This window comes from Nerophis lumbriciformis, linkage group LG01 (assembly GCF_033978685.3).
Source record: "Nerophis lumbriciformis linkage group LG01, RoL_Nlum_v2.1, whole genome shotgun sequence".
Classification (NCBI taxonomy): domain Eukaryota; kingdom Metazoa; phylum Chordata; class Actinopteri; order Syngnathiformes; family Syngnathidae; genus Nerophis; species Nerophis lumbriciformis.
Window position 1 is genome coordinate 74,823,857 of NC_084548.2, and position 20,062 is coordinate 74,843,918.

General features: G+C 39.7%; 1 protein-coding gene across 1 annotated transcript in view; it reads right to left on the reverse strand.

The window, feature by feature from the left end:
- The window catches only part of tcea2 (transcription elongation factor A (SII), 2), a 58,539-nt gene that overhangs the window by 20,404 nt on the left and 18,073 nt on the right, over nt 1-20,062 (reverse strand). The window contains exons 4-7 of the mRNA XM_072914691.1: nt 10,273-10,378; nt 5,172-5,271; nt 591-727; nt 440-501 (exon numbers count right to left, since the gene is read on the reverse strand). Of these exons, the coding sequence (XP_072770792.1) occupies nt 440-501; nt 591-727; nt 5,172-5,271; nt 10,273-10,378 (405 nt within the window). The remainder of the gene's footprint in view (nt 1-439; nt 502-590; nt 728-5,171; nt 5,272-10,272; nt 10,379-20,062) is intronic.

The following is a 20,062-nucleotide window of genomic DNA, read 5'->3' on the forward strand; positions in this document are numbered from 1 at the left end:
CTTGGACACATACTAATACTACTACTAATACTTGGACACATACTAATACTACTACTAATACTTGGATACATACTAATACTACTACTAATACTTGGACACATACTAATACTACTACTAATACTAATACTTGGACACATACTAAAACTACTACTAATACTTGGACACATACTAATACTACTACTAATACTTGGACACATACTAATACTACTACTAATACTTGGACACATACTAAAACTACTAATACTAATACTTGGACACATACTAATACTACTACTAATACTTGGACACATACTAAAACTACTAATACTAATACTTGGACACATACTAATACTACTACTACTACTACTAATGAAATAAAATCTGCTAAAGATGCTAGGCTAGCATTTAGCTAGTGCTTATACATTTATACGCTGTATCAATTATGACTAGTAAAAAAAAGGATATGTTCCTCAATCTGGGCGGCAAGAACACCGCAGTTTACTCCGATGGTCTTGTAGTCGTCTGCACACACAAAGGTAGTATTTCTTTCTTTCAAAACAAAGCTAATTCATATCACTCATTTCTGTTAAAAGTGATGATTTTTTTCTTACCGTCAGTCTGCAGCGCCGTCACTAGCAGCTCTCGACATTTATTGCGAACACTGTCGGTGGTGACGGGGACGGGAGGGAAGGTGGTGACGGGGACGGGAGGGAAGGTGGTGACGGCGGAGGGCTCAGCGGTGCTCTTACTGCTGACAGAAAACACATTTTAAACACGCAAGTTGTCTTGTATGTTCAACATGTAAGGACTAAATTACAATAATAAACCATCATATTGCAGTATACACGTATCTCTTATGTGTGACTGCCATCATATTGCAGTCTACACGTATCTCTTATGTGTGACTGCCATCATATTGCAGTCTACACGTATCATGTGTGACTGCCATCATATTGCAGTCTACACCTATCTCTTATGTGTGACTGCCATCATATTGCAGTCTACACGTATCTCCTGTGTGACTGCCATCATATTGCAGTCTACACGTATCTCTTATGTGTGACTGCCATCATATTGCAGTATACACGTATCTCTTTTGTGTGACTGCCATCATATTGCAGTCTACACCTATCTCTTATGTGTGACTGCCATCATATTGCAGTCTACACGTATCTCTTATGTGTGACTGCCATCACCTTGCAGTCTACACCTATCTCTTATGTGTGACTGCCATCATATTGCAGTCTACACGTATCTCTTGTGTGTGACTGCCATCATATTGCAGTCTACACATATCTCTTATGTGTGACTGCCATCATATTGCAGTCTACACGTATCTCTTGTGTGACTGCCATCATATGGCAGTCTACACGTATCTCTTATGTGTGACTGCCATCATATTGCAGTCTACACGTATCTCCTATGTGTGACTGCAATCATATTGCAGTCTACACGTATCTCTTGTGTGTGACTGCCATCATATCGCAGTCTACACGTATCTCTTACGTGTGACTGCCATCATATTGCAGTCTACACGTATCTCTTATGTGTGACTGCCATCATATTGCAGTCTACACGTATCACTTATGTGTGACTGCCATCATATTGCAGTCTACACGTATCTCTTATGTGTGACTGCCATCATATTGCAGTCTACACATATCTCTTATGTGTGACTGCCATCATATTGCAGTCTACATATATCTTATGTACGACTGCCATCATATTGCAGTCCACACGTATCTCTTGTGTGACTGCCATCATATTGCAGTCTACACGTATCTCCTATGTGTGACTGCCATCATATTGCAGTCTACACGTATCTCTTATGTGTGACTGCCATCATATTGCAGTCTACACGTATCTCTTATGTGTGACTGCCATCACCTTGCAGTCTACACGTATCTCTTATGTGTGACTGCCATCATATTGCAGTCTACACGTATCTCTTACGTGTGACTGCCATCACCTTGCAGTCTACACCTATCTCTTATGTGTGACTGCCATCATATTGCAGTCTACACGTATCTCTTATGTATGACTGCCATCATATTGCAGTATACACGTATATCTTGTGTGACTGCCATCATATTGCAGTCTACACGTATCACTTATGTGTGACTGCCATCATATTGCAGTCTACATGTATCACTTATGTGTGACTGCCATCATATTGCAGTCTACACGTATCACTTATGTGTGACTGCCATCATATTGCAGTCCACACGTATCTCTTATGTGTGACTGCCATCATATTGCAGTCTACACGTATCTCCTATGTGTGACTGCCATCATATTGCAGTCTACACGTATCTCTTATGTGTGACTGCCATCATATTGCAGTCTACACGTATCTCTTATGTGTGACTGCCATCACCTTGCAGTCTACACGTATCTCTTATGTGTGACTGCCATCATATTGCAGTCTACACGTATCTCTTACGTGTGACTGCCATCACCTTGCAGTCTACACCTATCTCTTATGTGTGACTGCCATCATATTGCAGTCTACACGTATCTCTTATGTATGACTGCCATCATATTGCAGTATACACGTATATCTTGTGTGACTGCCATCATATTGCAGTCTACACGTATCACTTATGTGTGACTGCCATCATATTGCAGTCTACATGTATCACTTATGTGTGACTGCCATCATATTGCAGTCTACACGTATCACTTATGTGTGACTGCCATCATATTGCAGTCCACACGTATCTCTTATGTGTGACTGCCATCATATTGCAGTCTACACGTATCTCTTATGTGTGACTGCCATCATATTGCAGTCTACACGTATCACTTGTGTGACTGCTATCATATTGCAGTCTACACGTATCTCCTATGTGTGACTGCTATCATATTGCAGTCTACACGTATCTCTTGTGTGTGACTGCCATCATATTGCAGTTTACACAAATCTCTTATGTGTGACTGCCATCATATTGCAGTGTACACATATCACTTATGTGTGACTGCCATCATATTGCAGTCTACACAAATCTCTTGTGTGACTGCCATCATATTGCAGTCTACACGTATCACTTATGTGTGACTGCCATCATATTGCAGTCTACACGTATCACTTACGTGTGACTGCCATCATATTGCAGTCTACACGTATCTCTTATGTGTGACTGCCATCATATTGCAGTCTACACGTATCACTTGTGTGACTGCCATCATATTGCAGTATACACGTATCTCTTATGTGTGACTGCCATCATATTGCAGTCTACACCTATCTCTTATGTGTGACTGCCATCATATTGCAGTCTACACGTATCTCTTATGTGTGACTGCCATCATATTTCAGTATACACGTATCTCTTATGTGTGACTGCCATCATATTTCAGTATACACGTATCTCTTATGTGTGACTGCCATCATATTGCAGTCTACACGTATCTCTTATGTGTGACTGCCATCATATTGCAGTCTACACGTATCTCTTATGTGTGACTGCCATCATATTGCAGTCTACACGTATCACTTGTGTGACTGCTATCATATTGCAGTCTACACGTATCTCCTATGTGTGACTGCCATCATATTGCAGTCTACACGTATCTCTTGTGTGTGACTGCCATCATATTGCAGTTTACACAAATCTCTTATGTGTGACTGCCATCATATTGCAGTCTACACGTATCTCTTATGTGTGACTGCCATCAAATTGCAGTCTACACGTATCACTTATGTGTGACTGCCATCATATTGCAGTCTACACTTATCTCTTATGTGTGACTGCCATCATATTGCAGTCTACACGTATCTCTTATGTGTGACTGCCATCACCTTGCAGTCTACACCTATCTCTTATGTGTGACTGCCATCATATTGCAGTATACACGTATCTCTTATGTGTGACTGCCATCATATTGCAGTCCACACGTATCTCTTATGTGTGACTGCCATCATATTGCAGTCTACACGTATCACTTATGTGCGACTGCCATCATATTGCAGTCCACACGTTTCTCTTATGTGTGACTGCCACCAGATTGCAGTCTACACATATCTCTTATGTGTGGCTGCCATCTACTGGTCACACTTATCTCACCATGTACAAAATAAAATAACTTTGACGTCAGTAAGCACAACCAAAATGATTCCGTACATTAGGCGCACTGTCGAGTTTTGACAAAAATGAAAGGATTTTCTACCGCTTGTCCCTTTCGGGGTTGCTGGAGCCTATCTCAGCTGCATTCGGGCGGAAGGCGGTGTACACCCTGGACAAGTCCCCACCTCATCGCAGGGCCAACACAGATAGACAACATTCTCTTATTATTATTATTATAATCAAATGACAGCAGTCATTTCCATGAGGTTATTTTCTAATATAAGTGTTTAGGCCCACTTACAATGACAATAACAAAAAATATTGTTTTTCATGAACTGTGTACTTGTATTGTTTGTTTGTCTGGGTGGAGGTCAATAATTTGTACCCCTTTCAGACATTGCATTTAGTTCCCATTAAAACATTCACATGTTGCACAATGAGATGTAAGCAGGGGATCATGTGTACATTCCTGCAACTTCCTGTTTGTAAAAAATATATTTTTATTAGTATTTATTTAATATACTAACAGCATTTCATGATTAATATTTATAAATTAAGATTCCTAATAAATGACACTAGAATAAGCACACATTTGATTGGTAAATCATAGTATAACGACCTGGAATGACACTTTATGTGTGGTGTTGGAGTTGTCCGACTTTTTGTGTGGCTGTAAACGCATCACTGGCTAAGTGCCATATGTGCATGTGTTGGCGCAAGTGAGAAAGAGCGAGCGGCTGCTGTTGATATAACAAAGTTGCTTTTGGTCTGGTTTGTACTGCAGAAAATGACCAGTTTTGCTCGATATCATATTTTTTACTAATGTTTTGGTGATGTGTTTATGGCCGACAATAAAGAGTTTTGCTCCGTAAAGTGATGGATGGAATTCATGTCCTCAAAGCGTCTCGACAGACGTTACAATATTTGAACAATGATGACGAAAACTGTTTTCTCTGTCGTGTCGAAAATTGTTAAGCGCTTATTTTTTTATTTGATTTTGTGCGTGGCATAGCTTTGCCGTGCGCAGAGGACGCTTGAGCAGTGCGCAATTGCACAGGCGCGCACCTTAGAGGGAACGTTGCTTGTAATATTATGTAAATATTTATTTTTGACCATGTGACACACCTCGTCTCAGTGCTGCACGAGTCCTTGGAGGTGGACGACGTCCTCACAGGAGAGTCGTTTTTCTTCTTCTCTTTTTCCTCCGACTTCCCCTCTGAACCATCTGAAACGCAAAACGTTTAGAAATGTAAAAAAAGGTCAAAGTTTCATCATTTCAAAAAAAATAAAAAATAAAAAAAAAACGGAGGAAAATTTGATGGTGCAAACAATGAGAAATTGGACCTAAATATTGTGGAGGAAATACTTTGCTTGATGTTAGCATACCTCATGAAAGCTGAGATAGACACACTAAACACATGTTTACCGTATTTTCCGCACTATAAGGCGCACCTAAAAACCACAAATTTTCTCAAAAGCTGACAGTGCGCCTTATAATCCGGTGCGCCTTATATATGGATTAATATTACGATTCATTTTCATAAAGTTTCGATCTCGCAACTACGGTAAACAGCCGCCATCTTTTTTCCCGGTAGAACAGGAAGCGCTTCTTCTTCTACGCAAGCAACCGCCAAGGTAAGCACCCGCCCCCATAGAACAGGAAGCGCTTCTTCTTCTACTGTAAGCAACCACCCGCCCCCGGAAGAAGAAGAAGCGCGCGGATTTTCGTTTCATTTCCTTTGTGTGTTTACATCTGTAAAGACCAGACCACAAAATGGCTCCTACTAAGCGACACGCGTATAACGCAGAATTTAAACTTAAGGCAATAAGTCATGCCGAAGAACACGGAAATAGAGCAGCAGCAAGAGAATATAACATAAATGAATCAATGGTGCGTAGGTGGAGGAAGCAAGAAGATGACCTGCGCCAGGTAAAGAAGACAAAACAGAGTTTCCGAGGGAACAAAGCAAGATGGCTACTGTTGGAGGACAAACTCGAACAGTGGGTTGTTGAGCAGAGAGCAGCAAGCAGAAGTGTCAGCACCATCACTATTCGAATGAAGGCAACAGCGCTAGCAAGCGAACTTCACCTGGATGATTTTAAAGGTGGTGCTTCTTGGGGTTTCCGGTTCATGAAAAGACGCAATCTCTCCATCCGCACACGGACTACTATTTCACAGCAACTGCCTAAAGACTTTCAAGAAAAGCTGGCTACTTTCCGTGCATATTGTAAAAACAAGATAGCTGAAAAAAAGATCCGGCCAGAGAACATTATCAACATGGACGAGGTTCCACTGACTTTTGATATTCCTGTGAACCGCACTGTGGATACAACGGGAGCACGTACGGTGAATATTCGCACCACAGGGAATGAGAAGTCGTCCTTCACTGTGGTTCTAGCTTGCCATGCTAATGGCCAGAAACTTCCACCCATGGTGATATTCAAAAGGAAGACCTTGCCAAAAGAGACCTTTCCAGCCGGCGTCATCATAAAAGCTAACTCGAAGGGATGGATGGATGAAGAAAAGATGAGCGAGTGGTTAAGGGAAGTTTACGCGAAGAGGCCGGGTGGCTTTTTTCACGCAGCTCCGTCCATGTTGATATACGACTCCATGCGCGCCCACATCACAGATGGTGTCAAAAAACAAGTGAAGCACACAAATACAACACTCGCCGTCATTCCGGGTGGATTAACCAAAGAACTCCAACCGCTGGATATTGGTGTCAACAGGGCATTCAAATCACGACTGCGAACGGCGTGGGAACAATGGATGACCGAAGGCGAACACACCTTCACCAAGACAGGGAGACAGCGCCAGACGACATACGCCAACATCTGCCAGTGGATCGTAAATGCCTGGGCAGATATTTCGGTCTCAACTGTGGTCCGAGCTTTCCGGAAGGCAGGATTCACAGAACTGCTGGACAACAACAGCGACACTGACTCCGATGACTTCGACGAGACGGAACCGGCCATTTTGGATCCCACATTTGCCCAACTTTTCAATTCGGACACCGAAGAAGAAGAATTCGAGGGATTTACGAATGAAGAATAACTTCAGAAAGTGAGCGTTATGTTTATTTTGTGTGTTGTGACATTAACGTTCGAGCAACATTATGTTGCTATTGCTCTGCACTATTTTGAATTTTACTATGTTTGTGATTGCACATTTGCGTACATTTTGGGACAGAGTTGTTAGAACGCTGGTTTTTAATATATTATTAAAGTTTGACTGACCTATCTGACTGTTTTTTTGACATTCCCTTTAGCGCAGTTAGATGCGGCTTATAACACGGGGCGGCTTATAGGTGGACAAAGTTTTGAAATATGCCGTTCATTGAAGGCGCGGCTTATAACCCAGGGCGCCTTATGGTGCGGAAAATACGGTAATTAAGATGGGTCACATTTGACACGGGAACAGACTACAGTGGAACCTCCATTACCGAACCTGATTGGTTCTTGAACAGGGGGCGTAAATTGAAAAGATTGTATAGTGAAGCCAATTTCTCCATAAGAAAAAAAAGTAAATATGAATAATGGGTTTCAGACTGGACAAAATTCCATATTTTAGTTACGGTTTGAACACAGTATATAAAGTGCTATTTAGTACTTAATGTCAAAAAAAATGTATGATGAATCAACTCTTTTTTTTATTAACAAACCAAAACAACAACAACAACAAGCTGAACTGTCCTATGTGTGCGCGTGTTTGCAGAGCAGCACATACAGGACAGTTCAGCTTGCTGTTGTTGTTTTGGTTTGTTAATAAAAAGAAGACAGTTGATTCATCATACAATTTTTTGACATTAAGTACTGAATAGCACTTTATATACTGTGTTCAAGCCTTAACTAAAATATGGAATTTTGTCCAGTCTGGAACCCATTATTCATATTTACAGAATTCCCTTTGGTGCCCTCACGAGCAATCAGAAATCACAAAAATCCTTAACTTTAACAACTATATTGCTACAGTAATAAACATTCAAAAAAAGTAAAACCCACTTACAGAACATTATCGGCAAAAGAACAGCTCACGAGAGGAAAGAAAGGAGCAAACTAGAGATGTCCGATAATATCGCACTGCCGATATTATCGGCCGATAAATGCAATATCGGAAATTATCGGTATCGGTTTCAAAAAATAACATTTATGACTTTTTAAAACGCCTCCCGATTTTCCTGGGAGACTCCCGAATTTCAGTGCCCCTCCCGGGGCAACCATTCTCACTAATTTCTCCCGATTTCCACCCAGACAACAATATTGGGGGCGTGCCTTAAAAGGCACTGCCTTTCCATGCCGGCCCAATCACATAATATCTACGGTTTTTCCACACACACAAGTGGTCACTTGGTCAACAGCCATACAGGTCACACTGAGGGTGGCCGTATAAACAAGTTTAACACTGTTACAAATATGCACCACACTGTGAACCCACACCACACAAGAATGACAAACACATTTCGGGAGAATATCCACACCGTAACACAACAGAACAAATACCCAGAACCCCTTGCAGCACTAACTCTTCCGGGACGCTACAATATACACCCCCCACTACCCCTTAACCCCTCCCACCTCAACCCCGCCCACCTCAACGTCCTCATGCTCTCTCAGGGAGAGCATGTCCCAAATTCCAAGCTGCTGTTTTGAGGCTTGTTAAAAAAAATAATGCACTTTGTGACTTCAATAATAAATATGGCAGTGCCATGTTGGCACTTTTTTTTTCTCCATAACTTGAGTTGATTTATTTTGGAAAACCTTGTTACATTGTTTAATGCATCCAGCATTCCACGACTGTATATATCGGTATCGGTTGATATCGGAATCGGTAATTAAGAGTTGGACAATATCGGATATCGCCAAAAAAGCCATTATCGGACATCTCTAGAGCAAACAGTGGGGGATAAGCAGGGGCCGTGTGTGTGTGTGTTCTCATGGAAAAGGCGCCACTAAACGAGAGGTACCGTATTTTCCGCACCATAAGGCGCCCTGGGTTATAAGCCGCGCCTTCAATGAACGGCATATTTCAAAACTTTGTCCACCTATAAGCCGCCCCGTGTTGTAAGCCGCATCTAACTGCGCTAAAGGAATGTCAAAAAAACAGTCAGATAGGTCAGTCAAACTTTAATAATATATTAAAACCAGCGTGATGTGGGCGCGCATGGAGTCGTATATCAACATGGACGGAGCTGCGTGAAAAAAGCCACCCGGCCTCTTCGCGTAAACTTAAACTTACCTTAACCACTCGCTCATCTTTTCTTCATCCATCCCTTCGAGTTAGGTTTTATGATGACGCCGGCTGGAAAGGTCTCTTTTGGCAAGGTCTTCCTTTTGAATATCACCATGGGTGGAAGTTTCTGGCCATTAGCATGGCAAGCTAGAACCACAGTGAAGGATGACTTCTCATTCCCTGTGGTGCGAATATTCACCGTACGTGCTCCCGTTGTATCCACAGTGCGGTTCACAGGAATATCAGTTGCTGTGAAATAGTAATCCGTGTGCGGATGGAGAGATTGCGTCTTTTCATGAACCGGATCCCTGTCGCTTAGTAGGAGCCATTTTGTGGTCTTTACAGATGTAAACACACAAAGGAAATGAAACGGTAATATCCGCGCGCTTTTTCTTCTTCTACGCGGGCGGGTGGTTGCTTACAGTAGAAGAAGAAGCGCTTCCTGTTCTATGGGGGCGGGTGCTTACCTTGGCGGTTGCTTGCGTAGAAGAAGAAGCGCTTCCTGTTCTACCGGGAAAAAAGATGGCGGCTGTTTACCGTAGTTGCGAGACCGAAACTTTATGAAAATGAATCTTAGTATTTATCCATATATAAAGCGCACCGGGTTATAAGGCGCACTGTCAGCTTTTGAGAAAATTTGTGGTTTTTAGGTGCGCCTTATAGTGCGGAACATACGGTAGTCTTCTCCTCCACTTTGATATAAGTCCACTTTGGCGTATTTTCCCCGGAAAAGTCCAGTCTCATCACAATTTTGACAAGCTCTTCAATAAGAGCAAGCACAAAACGCCTGCCAGCAGGACACCAAATGAATACAGCGTTGTTTCCCACACATATTTGTCACGATCTAAATGTTCGTAAACCGAAAAGTTCGCAAATAAAAGGAGGTGCGTAAACCGAGGCTCCACTGAATTTAATTTGCTTTTCCCCGCCCCCAATGGAACATTTGGTTAGAAGAGACTTGAGGTATTCTGTACAGTACAGACAAACACAAAGTACCTATTAATTTCTTCCAGGACTTGATTAGCGCTTTGGCCAGATTCTGAACTTCCTGGTCTGAGCTTTGCTTCCTCACAGCGTTGACGGACATTCCCACTCTTGTGGACTGGAAAGAGACAAATTACACAACATTTTTCGAATATACATTATACGTCTAGGACTGTTTTTTACCTTTTACTCCGTTTAGCATTGCTATTATCTAGAGGTGTAACGGTACGCGTATTTGTATTGAACCGTTTCGGTACGGGGGTTCCGGTTCGGTTCGGAGGTGTACTGAACGAGTTTCCACACGGACATATGAAGTAACCGCCTCCGCTTCCTTCTGCCTGTCTCTGTCAGTCCTCTACACACACCCAGCATTGTCCCACCCACACAACCATCTGATTGGTTACACACAGAGCGGTAACAGCCAATCAGCAGTGCATATTCCATACCTGCCAACTTTTGAAATCAGAAAAACCTAGTAGCCAGGGTCCAGGGGCCGCAGGCCCCGGTAGGTCCAGGACAAAGTCCTGGTGGGGGGTTCAGGTCGACGCAAAATGATTATTAGCATTCAGACAGGTTAAAATGTTGCTAAAACCATCACTTTTCTATCAGTCACAGTGACTTTTCAAAACAAAAATATTACAGCAAAAATCATATGGGTTGATTGACATGTTTATTCTGTAAGCTAACTTCAATAGTTTGAAATTATTTTGACAGTTAATGCCAGTTATCCTGTCAACCTTTCACAAGACTTCAATTTGTTCATTGAAAGTATAAACACTTTTTACAGTAAACAAATGGTAAAACAGTACTAAAAAAATTCCATAAAAAAAAAAATTGGTGTCATTATTAACTTTCTGTCCAAGCTTGTATAATCTACTGCCTTGTTCAATTGTAAAACATATTCTGTGCCTAAAATTCACATTTCTATCACAATTATCGTACTGTAAACATGGTAAGCTAACTTCATTAAAATTAATAGTCCTGTCAATAGCATGGAATTACAATTCAAATGTAGTTTTTTTGTAAGCCTTTCAAAAGAATTCAAAATATGAAAAATTCATGAAAATTAATTGAAGCCATCAGACACTTGAAAAGTGGCACATCACATCTCTAATGTAATCATTTGAACTTTTCAACAGAAATAGCACTGCAAAAATATTAAGGACATACTTCTGTATTTTGGTAGTTATGCTGTCAACATTTAACAAGATTTCTTCAGCTTGGACTTGAAAGCATAAATAGTATAAACACTTTTAACAGTATAACAGTACTAAACAATTCCAATAGATAACATTGGTGTCATTACCTTTTTGTGGCTAAAATCCAAATTTATTCTAGTCCATGCTCAATTATTGCCTCCGTAAATAAAACTTCGGCATTTATCACATCCAAAGAATCTGTTTGGGCGACAAAAAACGTTGAAAGTTTTCCACTTGTATCGCTAGCAACGGCATTAGACTTGTGTTTTTTTGTCCCAACGTGGTCTTTTACATGGCTAATTCCTCCGTGTCCGATCGAAAAATCTTGTCTGCACAAGGTGCAATTCGACTAGTTTTCACCCTTTTTGGAACGGATAATTATTCCCGGATAGGCTTTTGAATATTTTTCACGGAATGACTGCAGTTTTCTTTTCGGTTTAAGACTCGTTTGCGATTTTTCTCCGGCTGATTCCATGATCGTTCGCTCGTTTGGAAACAATGGCAACTGGTGCCTCGTGCTTGGCAGCGGTGCTATAAATTGCCTCGCGCATGGCATTCGGAATGGCTTGATAGGAAGTTACGGGAAGCAGTGTCGATTGTCATTGTTGTTACGCGATTTTGTGAATAAAACTTAAAAAAAAAAAAAAAATTCAATTAATGAAAAAACGTATTTTTTATCACTGCAACCCTAACCCGGAATAGGTTGATGAAAACCGTACTAATTACGGGAAAACCGGAGTAGTTGGCAGGTATGATATTCAGAGCGCATGTAGTTAGTGCTTAGCGTTTAGCAGGTAAGCATCAGGCAGCGGACTCTCCCCAAATGATAATAAACACCTCCCAGTCAACTATGAGCCCATTGACCTTCTAGAAATATAAAAGGCAGCTCAGTTCGCTCGCAGTCCTGGCTTGAGGTGAAGGCTAATTCGCTTTTAGCGTAACATTAGCTCATTTTGCGGTGTGTGTGTGTGTGTGTGTGTTACGGACAGCAAAGCCCTGTCTGTCTGTTATTTTACTTTACCTTTTTCTGTGTTGATTGAGCTGTGTTGAAGCAGCAAAAAAGGACATTATGTTAAATGAAGAGTTTCTGTCTCTGATAGTTGATATAATAATGTAAGTGCATCATTAAGCCTACATAAACTCCATGGTGTTCAGGGACGAATAGTCTCTCCTATTGCTATTGTACTATTTTTTCAGCTATAGTTACATTAATCATTAGTAATGCAGCAGCCTAGTTTTGAATGGCAGGGTCCCTGCTATCACATGTTGATGAAAATTGACATAATAAAAATCAACTACAGTCTTCCCAAATGCTGTAATAATTTAAGCATGATGAGTTGACTTGAAACTGTTTAATGTTGCACTTTTTATATGTAGAAGAAAAGTTGTGTCACTTTATTTAATCTGAGCAACAACTTGAGGCAGTTGATTAACGTGGGAAGAATTATTATAGTGTTCCCAATGTTAAAAGGATTGTTTACAAATTTGGTAAATAAATAACCAAAAAAATGTATATTTTGTTGTTTTCTTACTGTACCGTAAATGAACCGAACCGTGACCTCTAAACCGAGGTACGTACCGAACCGAAATTTTTGTGTACCGTTACACCCCTACTATTATCGTGTCTTTTCCTGAAATTACTTTCTTTTAACTTCTGATTGGCTAAAACCAGTGTTGGGTTAGTTACTGCAGAGCAGTAACTAGTTACAGTTACTAGTTACTTCATTTCAAAAGTAACTCAGTTACTAACTCAGTTACTTACACCAAAAAGTAATGCGTTACTGTGAAAAGTAACTATTTAGTTACTTCTTTTTTTCTTCTTTTAAAGCTCCCATTAATGCCCTTTTAGCCTTCATTTCAGTACTGTTATTGCACTGGAGAATAATACAATCTGTTGATCAACTTGACATGCATTTGCATCACTCAACTCTGCTAAGCAATGTGCTCTACATACAACACACAAAGACAAATATATGTTACAAAGGCCAATTTGTTTCTGGCCAGAACAAATTGACAAAACTATTTTAAATAGCTGCAACATAACGTACATAAGTAACAAACAGCATAATAACAGCATAGATGTAAACCAAGAAAGGCACACACTACATACACAAAGCCTAACCAGGCATTTTCTTTACTGAGCAAAACTCTTTATTGTCGGCCATAAACACATCACCAAAACATTAGTAATAAATATGATATCTAGCAAAACTGGTCATTTTCTGCAGTACAAACCAGACCAAAAGCTACTTTGTTATATCAACAGCAGCCACTCGCTCTTTCTCACGTGTGCCAACACTTGCACATATGGCACTTAGCCAGTGATGCGTTTACAGCCACACAAAAAGTCGGACAACTCCAACACCACACATAAAGTGTAATTCCAGGTCGTTACACTATGATTTACCAATCAAATGTGTGCTTATTCTAGTGTCATTTATTAGGAATCTTAATTTATAAATATTAATTATTAAATGCTGTTAGTATATTAAATAAATACTAATAAAAATATATTTTTTTCAAACAGGAAGTTGCAGGAATGTACACATGATCCCCTGCTTACATCTCATTGTGCAACATGTGAATGTTTTAATGGGAACTAAATGAAAGGGGTACAAACTATTTCCAAAGCAGGACCTCCACCCAGACAAACAATACAAGTACACAGTTCATGAAAAACAATATTTGTTGTTATTGTCATTGTAAGTGGGCCTAAACACTTATATTAGAAATGGAAATGACTGCTGTCATTTGATTATAATAATAAGAGAATGTTGTCTGTGTATCTGTGTTGGCCCTGTGATGAGGGGGGGGACTTGTCCAGGGTGCACACTGCCTTCCGCCCGAATGCAGCTGAGATAGGCTCCTGCGACCCCGAAAGAGACAAGCGGTAGAAAATGGATGGATGGATGGAGATTGAAGTTGTTATTTAGTGAGGTTTGGGACAGGTGTGCTGCTGGTGTAGCCACAGTGTGCACGTCGGATGTTGCTCACATGGGCTCCACTCATGCTCAGGGACTTTTTGCGTTTGCTCACACACATGAACAATTAGAGGGAACATTGATTGACAGAGTGTGTGTACCTTCAACGCTGAATGATGAGCAGAGGCAGAGTTAATCCTTAAATGGTGGAGGTGAAGTGGCATCAGAGTCTCTGTCTCTCTTTACTAGCTTCGTGGAAGCATGTTGCTTATGTAGCTTGTTTCAGCAGATTTGAATTGCTGTTTTGGGCAGTAGATGGCATCTTTGATCCAAAGCACAATTTACATTTAACTAAAATGTTCTTTTCTTTGTGCTTGACAAAAGAAAAGTAGTGAAAATATCTCCATGTTAGAAAACTCGACTTCTGGCTCCGCCATGATCAGACACGCCCCCCCCCTCCCCCCTCTCCTCCCTCCCCACACTCACACACAGAGCGCATGTCTCTCTTCTCCGGCTTGTGACACAAGAAGAATCAGAACGATGACACAGCAGCGCTCCGATAAAACACACTTTATACTACATAAAAAGTAACGTAAAATAACGCAGTAACGCATCATGTAGTATAAGGCTGCAGCTAACGATTATTTTTCTATCGATTAATCTATAGATTATTTTTTTCGATTAATCGGTTAATCTATAGATTATTTTTTTCGATTAATCTATAGATTATTTTTCCTTTTACCGATTATTTTTTTTATTTAAAATGAAGATGAAAAAATAAATGTTGGCCAGTTTTTTCAAAAGGCATGACTTTTATATACAAAAAAAAAAGTATGGCCACTCAGTCAACATTGACAACAACATGACAAAATATTCTGTAACAATGTAAACATTTAAAACTTTTAACATTTAACAAAATTAAAAGTAGCTTATTTGCTTTTTAATGTGCAAATATAAAAGTAAACATCCAGTGCAAATCTTAATATTCTGCAATAGTATAAGCATTTCAAAAGTAAAAGTATTGCTTATTTTGCTTTAAAATGTGCAAAAATAAAGATAAACATCCAATACAAAAAAGTGCAAAACGAAATATTCTGTAACAGTGTAAACATTTCAACAAAAGTAAAAGTATTGCTTATTTTGCTTAATAACACAACAATGATAGTATGATTAAAGTGAAAGTTAATTGTTGGTTTGTACATAGTATATGTAACTGTTAATGTTGTAAAAGGTATTTGCACAACTAATTAACGTTAGCGTTAAAGAGGAGCGCGTCTTTGTAAACACTGAACAGGCACGCCAAACGCGCCTCTCAGAGCGAAACAGTGTTTTAGTTTATGAATTTACAACGCAGATACAAATGACACATTCATGATTTTGTGTAATGATGACAACGTATACTCACGCGGACCATTGACTAGTTGATGGTGATGGCAAGAACGCTGTCGGGTGTTTTCTTTTCAAATGTTCCTTCATAGCCGTTGTGCTGCTATGATAGGCCATTTCCGCTCGACACAGTGTGCATACAACAACTGTCAAGTGTTTTGCTTTTTTCGCTGTGCTTATCCCACACTTGAAGGGATGTACCAATGCTGAATGTGGCTTCTGGATTTCACTCAAAAGACCAGACCGTAGTTACTTTTTCCTTTTATTTTCCTTTAGTTTGCAACAGTTTTTCCAACCAAGAAACAGCTTCTTTTTTCTTCTTTAGTCTTTTTAGCAGTCTTTAGCAGTGTTAATAGACTTTAGTTTCTTTAGCTGTCATTAGCTGTCTTTAGTAGCCTTTAGTAGCCTTTAGCTTCTTTAGTAGGTGAAAAACCTTTAAGGACAAAACACCACAAGATTAACATGCTGTAAAAAATCAATCAATTATCAATCCCATAATTTACAACTATTAATTAGGCTATCAAACAAGTGCAAGAAAATGGACACATCTTTTCCCTTTAAGTTAAAACAGATTTTAAATAAATTGTCTCAACATAAATGCACCAAGATACATATAAAATACATTTAACACCAGAAACACAATAGATAAATGCAGCAGAAAACCCAATATGCAAATACATAAATACCTAACCAATTAACCACCTATTTAGATACATATTTAAAATCCATATTCAATATAAATATATTATTAATTTAGCAGTGAAACACTCAATCTTAAACGCTGTCTACTGGTAGAAAAATGCCCCTTTTTCTACGCCCTCACCAACACAGTTAAATCCAACACTTTAAATTGAGCGACTTCACCCTCCTGATGAAGCAAACTGCTCCAACATTTATCAAACTAAGCAAAGAATATCAACACTAAACAACAGTTACATAACACACTGTGTGTATTTAGCCTCCAGACTAAGCACGCTACATGCACACAACCCCCCCCCCATCTCACCAGCGCAACAGGTGCGCCACACCCACGAAGAGAAATATTAAATCTTACATACTTTTGGCACAACTCTTGGTTATCTGTAATGAACTAAACCTTTTTCCACTCTGCGCTGGCGTCTTTTGTACTCCTTGATTTGACACAGCGGTCTAATTACCGGGCTCGCGCACCAGCAGATGAGACGGGAGCGCGCCGCGTTATACCTGCGCGCGAACGTAAACTGATCGGCTCTGATTTTATAAGCCGACTGGCCGAAATAATGCCGAATTATATACATTTCCTGGGGTTGCCTAGGTGAATAGGGATGCGGATGTGCTCTAAGATAAAATATAATTTTATTAAGTGGGGTTTGGCTGGTTGCTAAACAGCCACGGTTGCGAGCTCGCGCTTCAGCTGACGAGACAGCTGTTCACCGCTACAACATTATTAGGCCGTTTATTGAAATACTACCACACTTTTGACGACTTTTGGCGTGCTTTTTTTCCCTCGCTCGCACCGCTCGCATCATCTGCTTTGCGCTCCGCCATGACGGCAGTGTGACGTAAATACGCGACGCGTCGAAGCATAAAAACGACGTCGACGTATTTACGTAATCTTTGTAACGCGTTAGTCCCAACACTGGCTAAAACTGTCCTACATTTAAGAGTTCTGGCGCCACCTGTTGGTGTGGCAGGCACTTGACCGTCTTTGAACACGTTTAAATGTCGACATATTTTTTGCAAAGTATATGAAATGTGTTTTTTTTTTAAATGGCCGTCCACGTACTGAAACACACACAAATCGTGCCACATGTTGACTAACAACCAGAGGACCACGGCGTGTCAAACCTGCAGAGTCTCCAGACACATGGTCATGTTCTTTAGCTCCTTCAGCAGGTCCAATGAGCCGTCCTGCAAAACAACGACAACAACAACATGTGTAAATATTCCACATCGATTGTAAACAAAAAACATGGCCATCGACTGTAACAAGCTTGCATTTCTTTGCTTTTTCCATTATTCAAAACAAAAAATGATTCAAAATTCATTCATTATTATTTGCCTTTAAAGACTACAATCTGTGATTACTTTTTGAAAAGGATATTTAAAATGTTTCCCATACATTAATTTATTTGTGGCAGCCCACGAGAAATAAACTTCAATTGTCACAAATTTTCCGCTTAACAAAGCTCATGCGGTGTTAAGTTAGCGAGTATTCACACCCCTATAAAGAGTAAATGTATTTGAATTTGGATTTTTCACAGTCTGGGCTAAGGCTGAAACGACGCGTCGACGTAGTCGACGTCATCGGTTACGTAAATACGTCGACGCCGTTTTTGTGCGTCGGCGCGTCGCATATTTAAGTCACACTACTTTACTGTCATGGCGGAGCGCAAAGCAGACGATGCGAGCGAGGGGAAAAAAGCACGCCAAAAGTCGTCAAAAGTGTGGGAGTATTTCAATAAACGGCCTAATAATGTTGTTGTATGCACACTGTGTCGAGCGGAAATGGCCTATCATAGCAGCACAACGGCTATGAACGAACATTTGAAAAGAAAACCCCCGACAGCGTTCTTGCCATCACCATCAACAAGTCAATCGTCCGCGTGCGTATACGTTGTCATTATTACACAAAAACATGAATGTGTCATTTGTATCTGCGTTGTAAATTCATAAACTAAAGCACCGTTTCGCTCTGAGAGGCGCGTTTGGCGTGCCTGTTCAGTGTTTACAAAGACGCGCTCCTCTTTAACGCTGTGGAGAGGCGGCGGCGGCGAGCGAGTGGCGAGGCGTGGCGCGCCGGGAGCGACGCCGCAATCGTGCCCAGGTGCGCGATCCGCGCAGTTGGAAGAGAAAAGACTTTGTGTAAAATTAAAAGATTGTAAACCTGGCAAAGCCGTCTGGCGTTCAGTCTGTGGTCCTGAAAGAACCCCACGGCACAAGACGTGTCACAAACGCTAACGTTAATTAGTTGTGCAAATACCTTTTACAACATTAACAGTTACATATACTATGTACAAACCAACAATTAACTTTCACTTTAATCATACTATCATTGTTGTGTTATTAAGAAAAATAAGCAATACTTTTACTTTTGTTGAAATGTTTACACTGTACACTTTTTTGTATTGGATGTTTAGCTTTATTTTTGCACATTTTAGCAAATAAGCAATACTTTTACTTTTGTTGAAATGTTTACACTTGTTACAGAATATTTCCGTTTTGCACTTTTTTGTATTGGATGTTTATCTTTATTTTTGCACATTTTAAAGCAAAATAAGCAATACTTTTACTTTTTAAATGCTTATACTATTCCAGAATATTAAGATTTGCACTGGATGTTTACTTTTATATTTGCACATTAAAAAGTAAATAAGCTACTTTTAATTTTGTTAAATGTTAAAAGTTTTAAATGTTTACATTGTTACAGAATATTTTGTCATGTTGTTGTCAATGTTGACTGACTAGTGGCCATACTTTTTTTTTTGTAAATAAAAGCCATGCCTTTTGAAAAAACTGGCCTACATTTATTTTTTCCTCTTCATTTTAAATTAAAAAAAAAAATCGGTAAAAGGAAAAATAATCTATAGATTAATCGAAAAAATAATCTATAGATTAACCGATTAATCGAAAAAATAATCTATAGATTAATCGATAGAAAAATAATCGTTAGCTGCAGCCCTAGTCTGGGCTTTCCTGCTTAGGCTGCTGCCCCCGCGACCCGACCTAGGATAAGCGGAAGAAGATGGATGGATGGAGTACATATTCAGTTTGCTATAGAGGTTTATTCAATTCCAATGACTCTTTAAATATATGCATAACGTGTTTTTTTATTTTTTTTATTTAAATGAGTCATGGCCAAATATGTACAATAGATTGCAGTCCTGTGGGAAAGACTGGAATGTTCTATATGACCCAAGCGGACACTAATACACCATAAACAACAAATAAGGCTTAATATTAGCGTCACTTTTGCAGGTTAGCAGTACAAATAAACCACAGAAACATATATGCGCAAGTATCGCTGCGTAAAAATGACATAAGATGCTTTGTTTTAACTAGGGCTGCAGCTAACGATTATTTTTCTATCGATTAATCTATAGATTATTTTTTCGATTAATCGGTTAATCTATAGATTATTTTTTTTCGATTAATCTATAGATTATTTTTCCTTTTACCGATTTTTTTTTAATTTAAAATGAAGAGGAAAAAATAAATGTAGGCCAGTTTTTTCAAAAGGCATGGCTTTTATTTACAAAAAAAAAAGTATGGCCACTCAGTCAACATTGACAACAACATGACAAAATATTCTGTAAC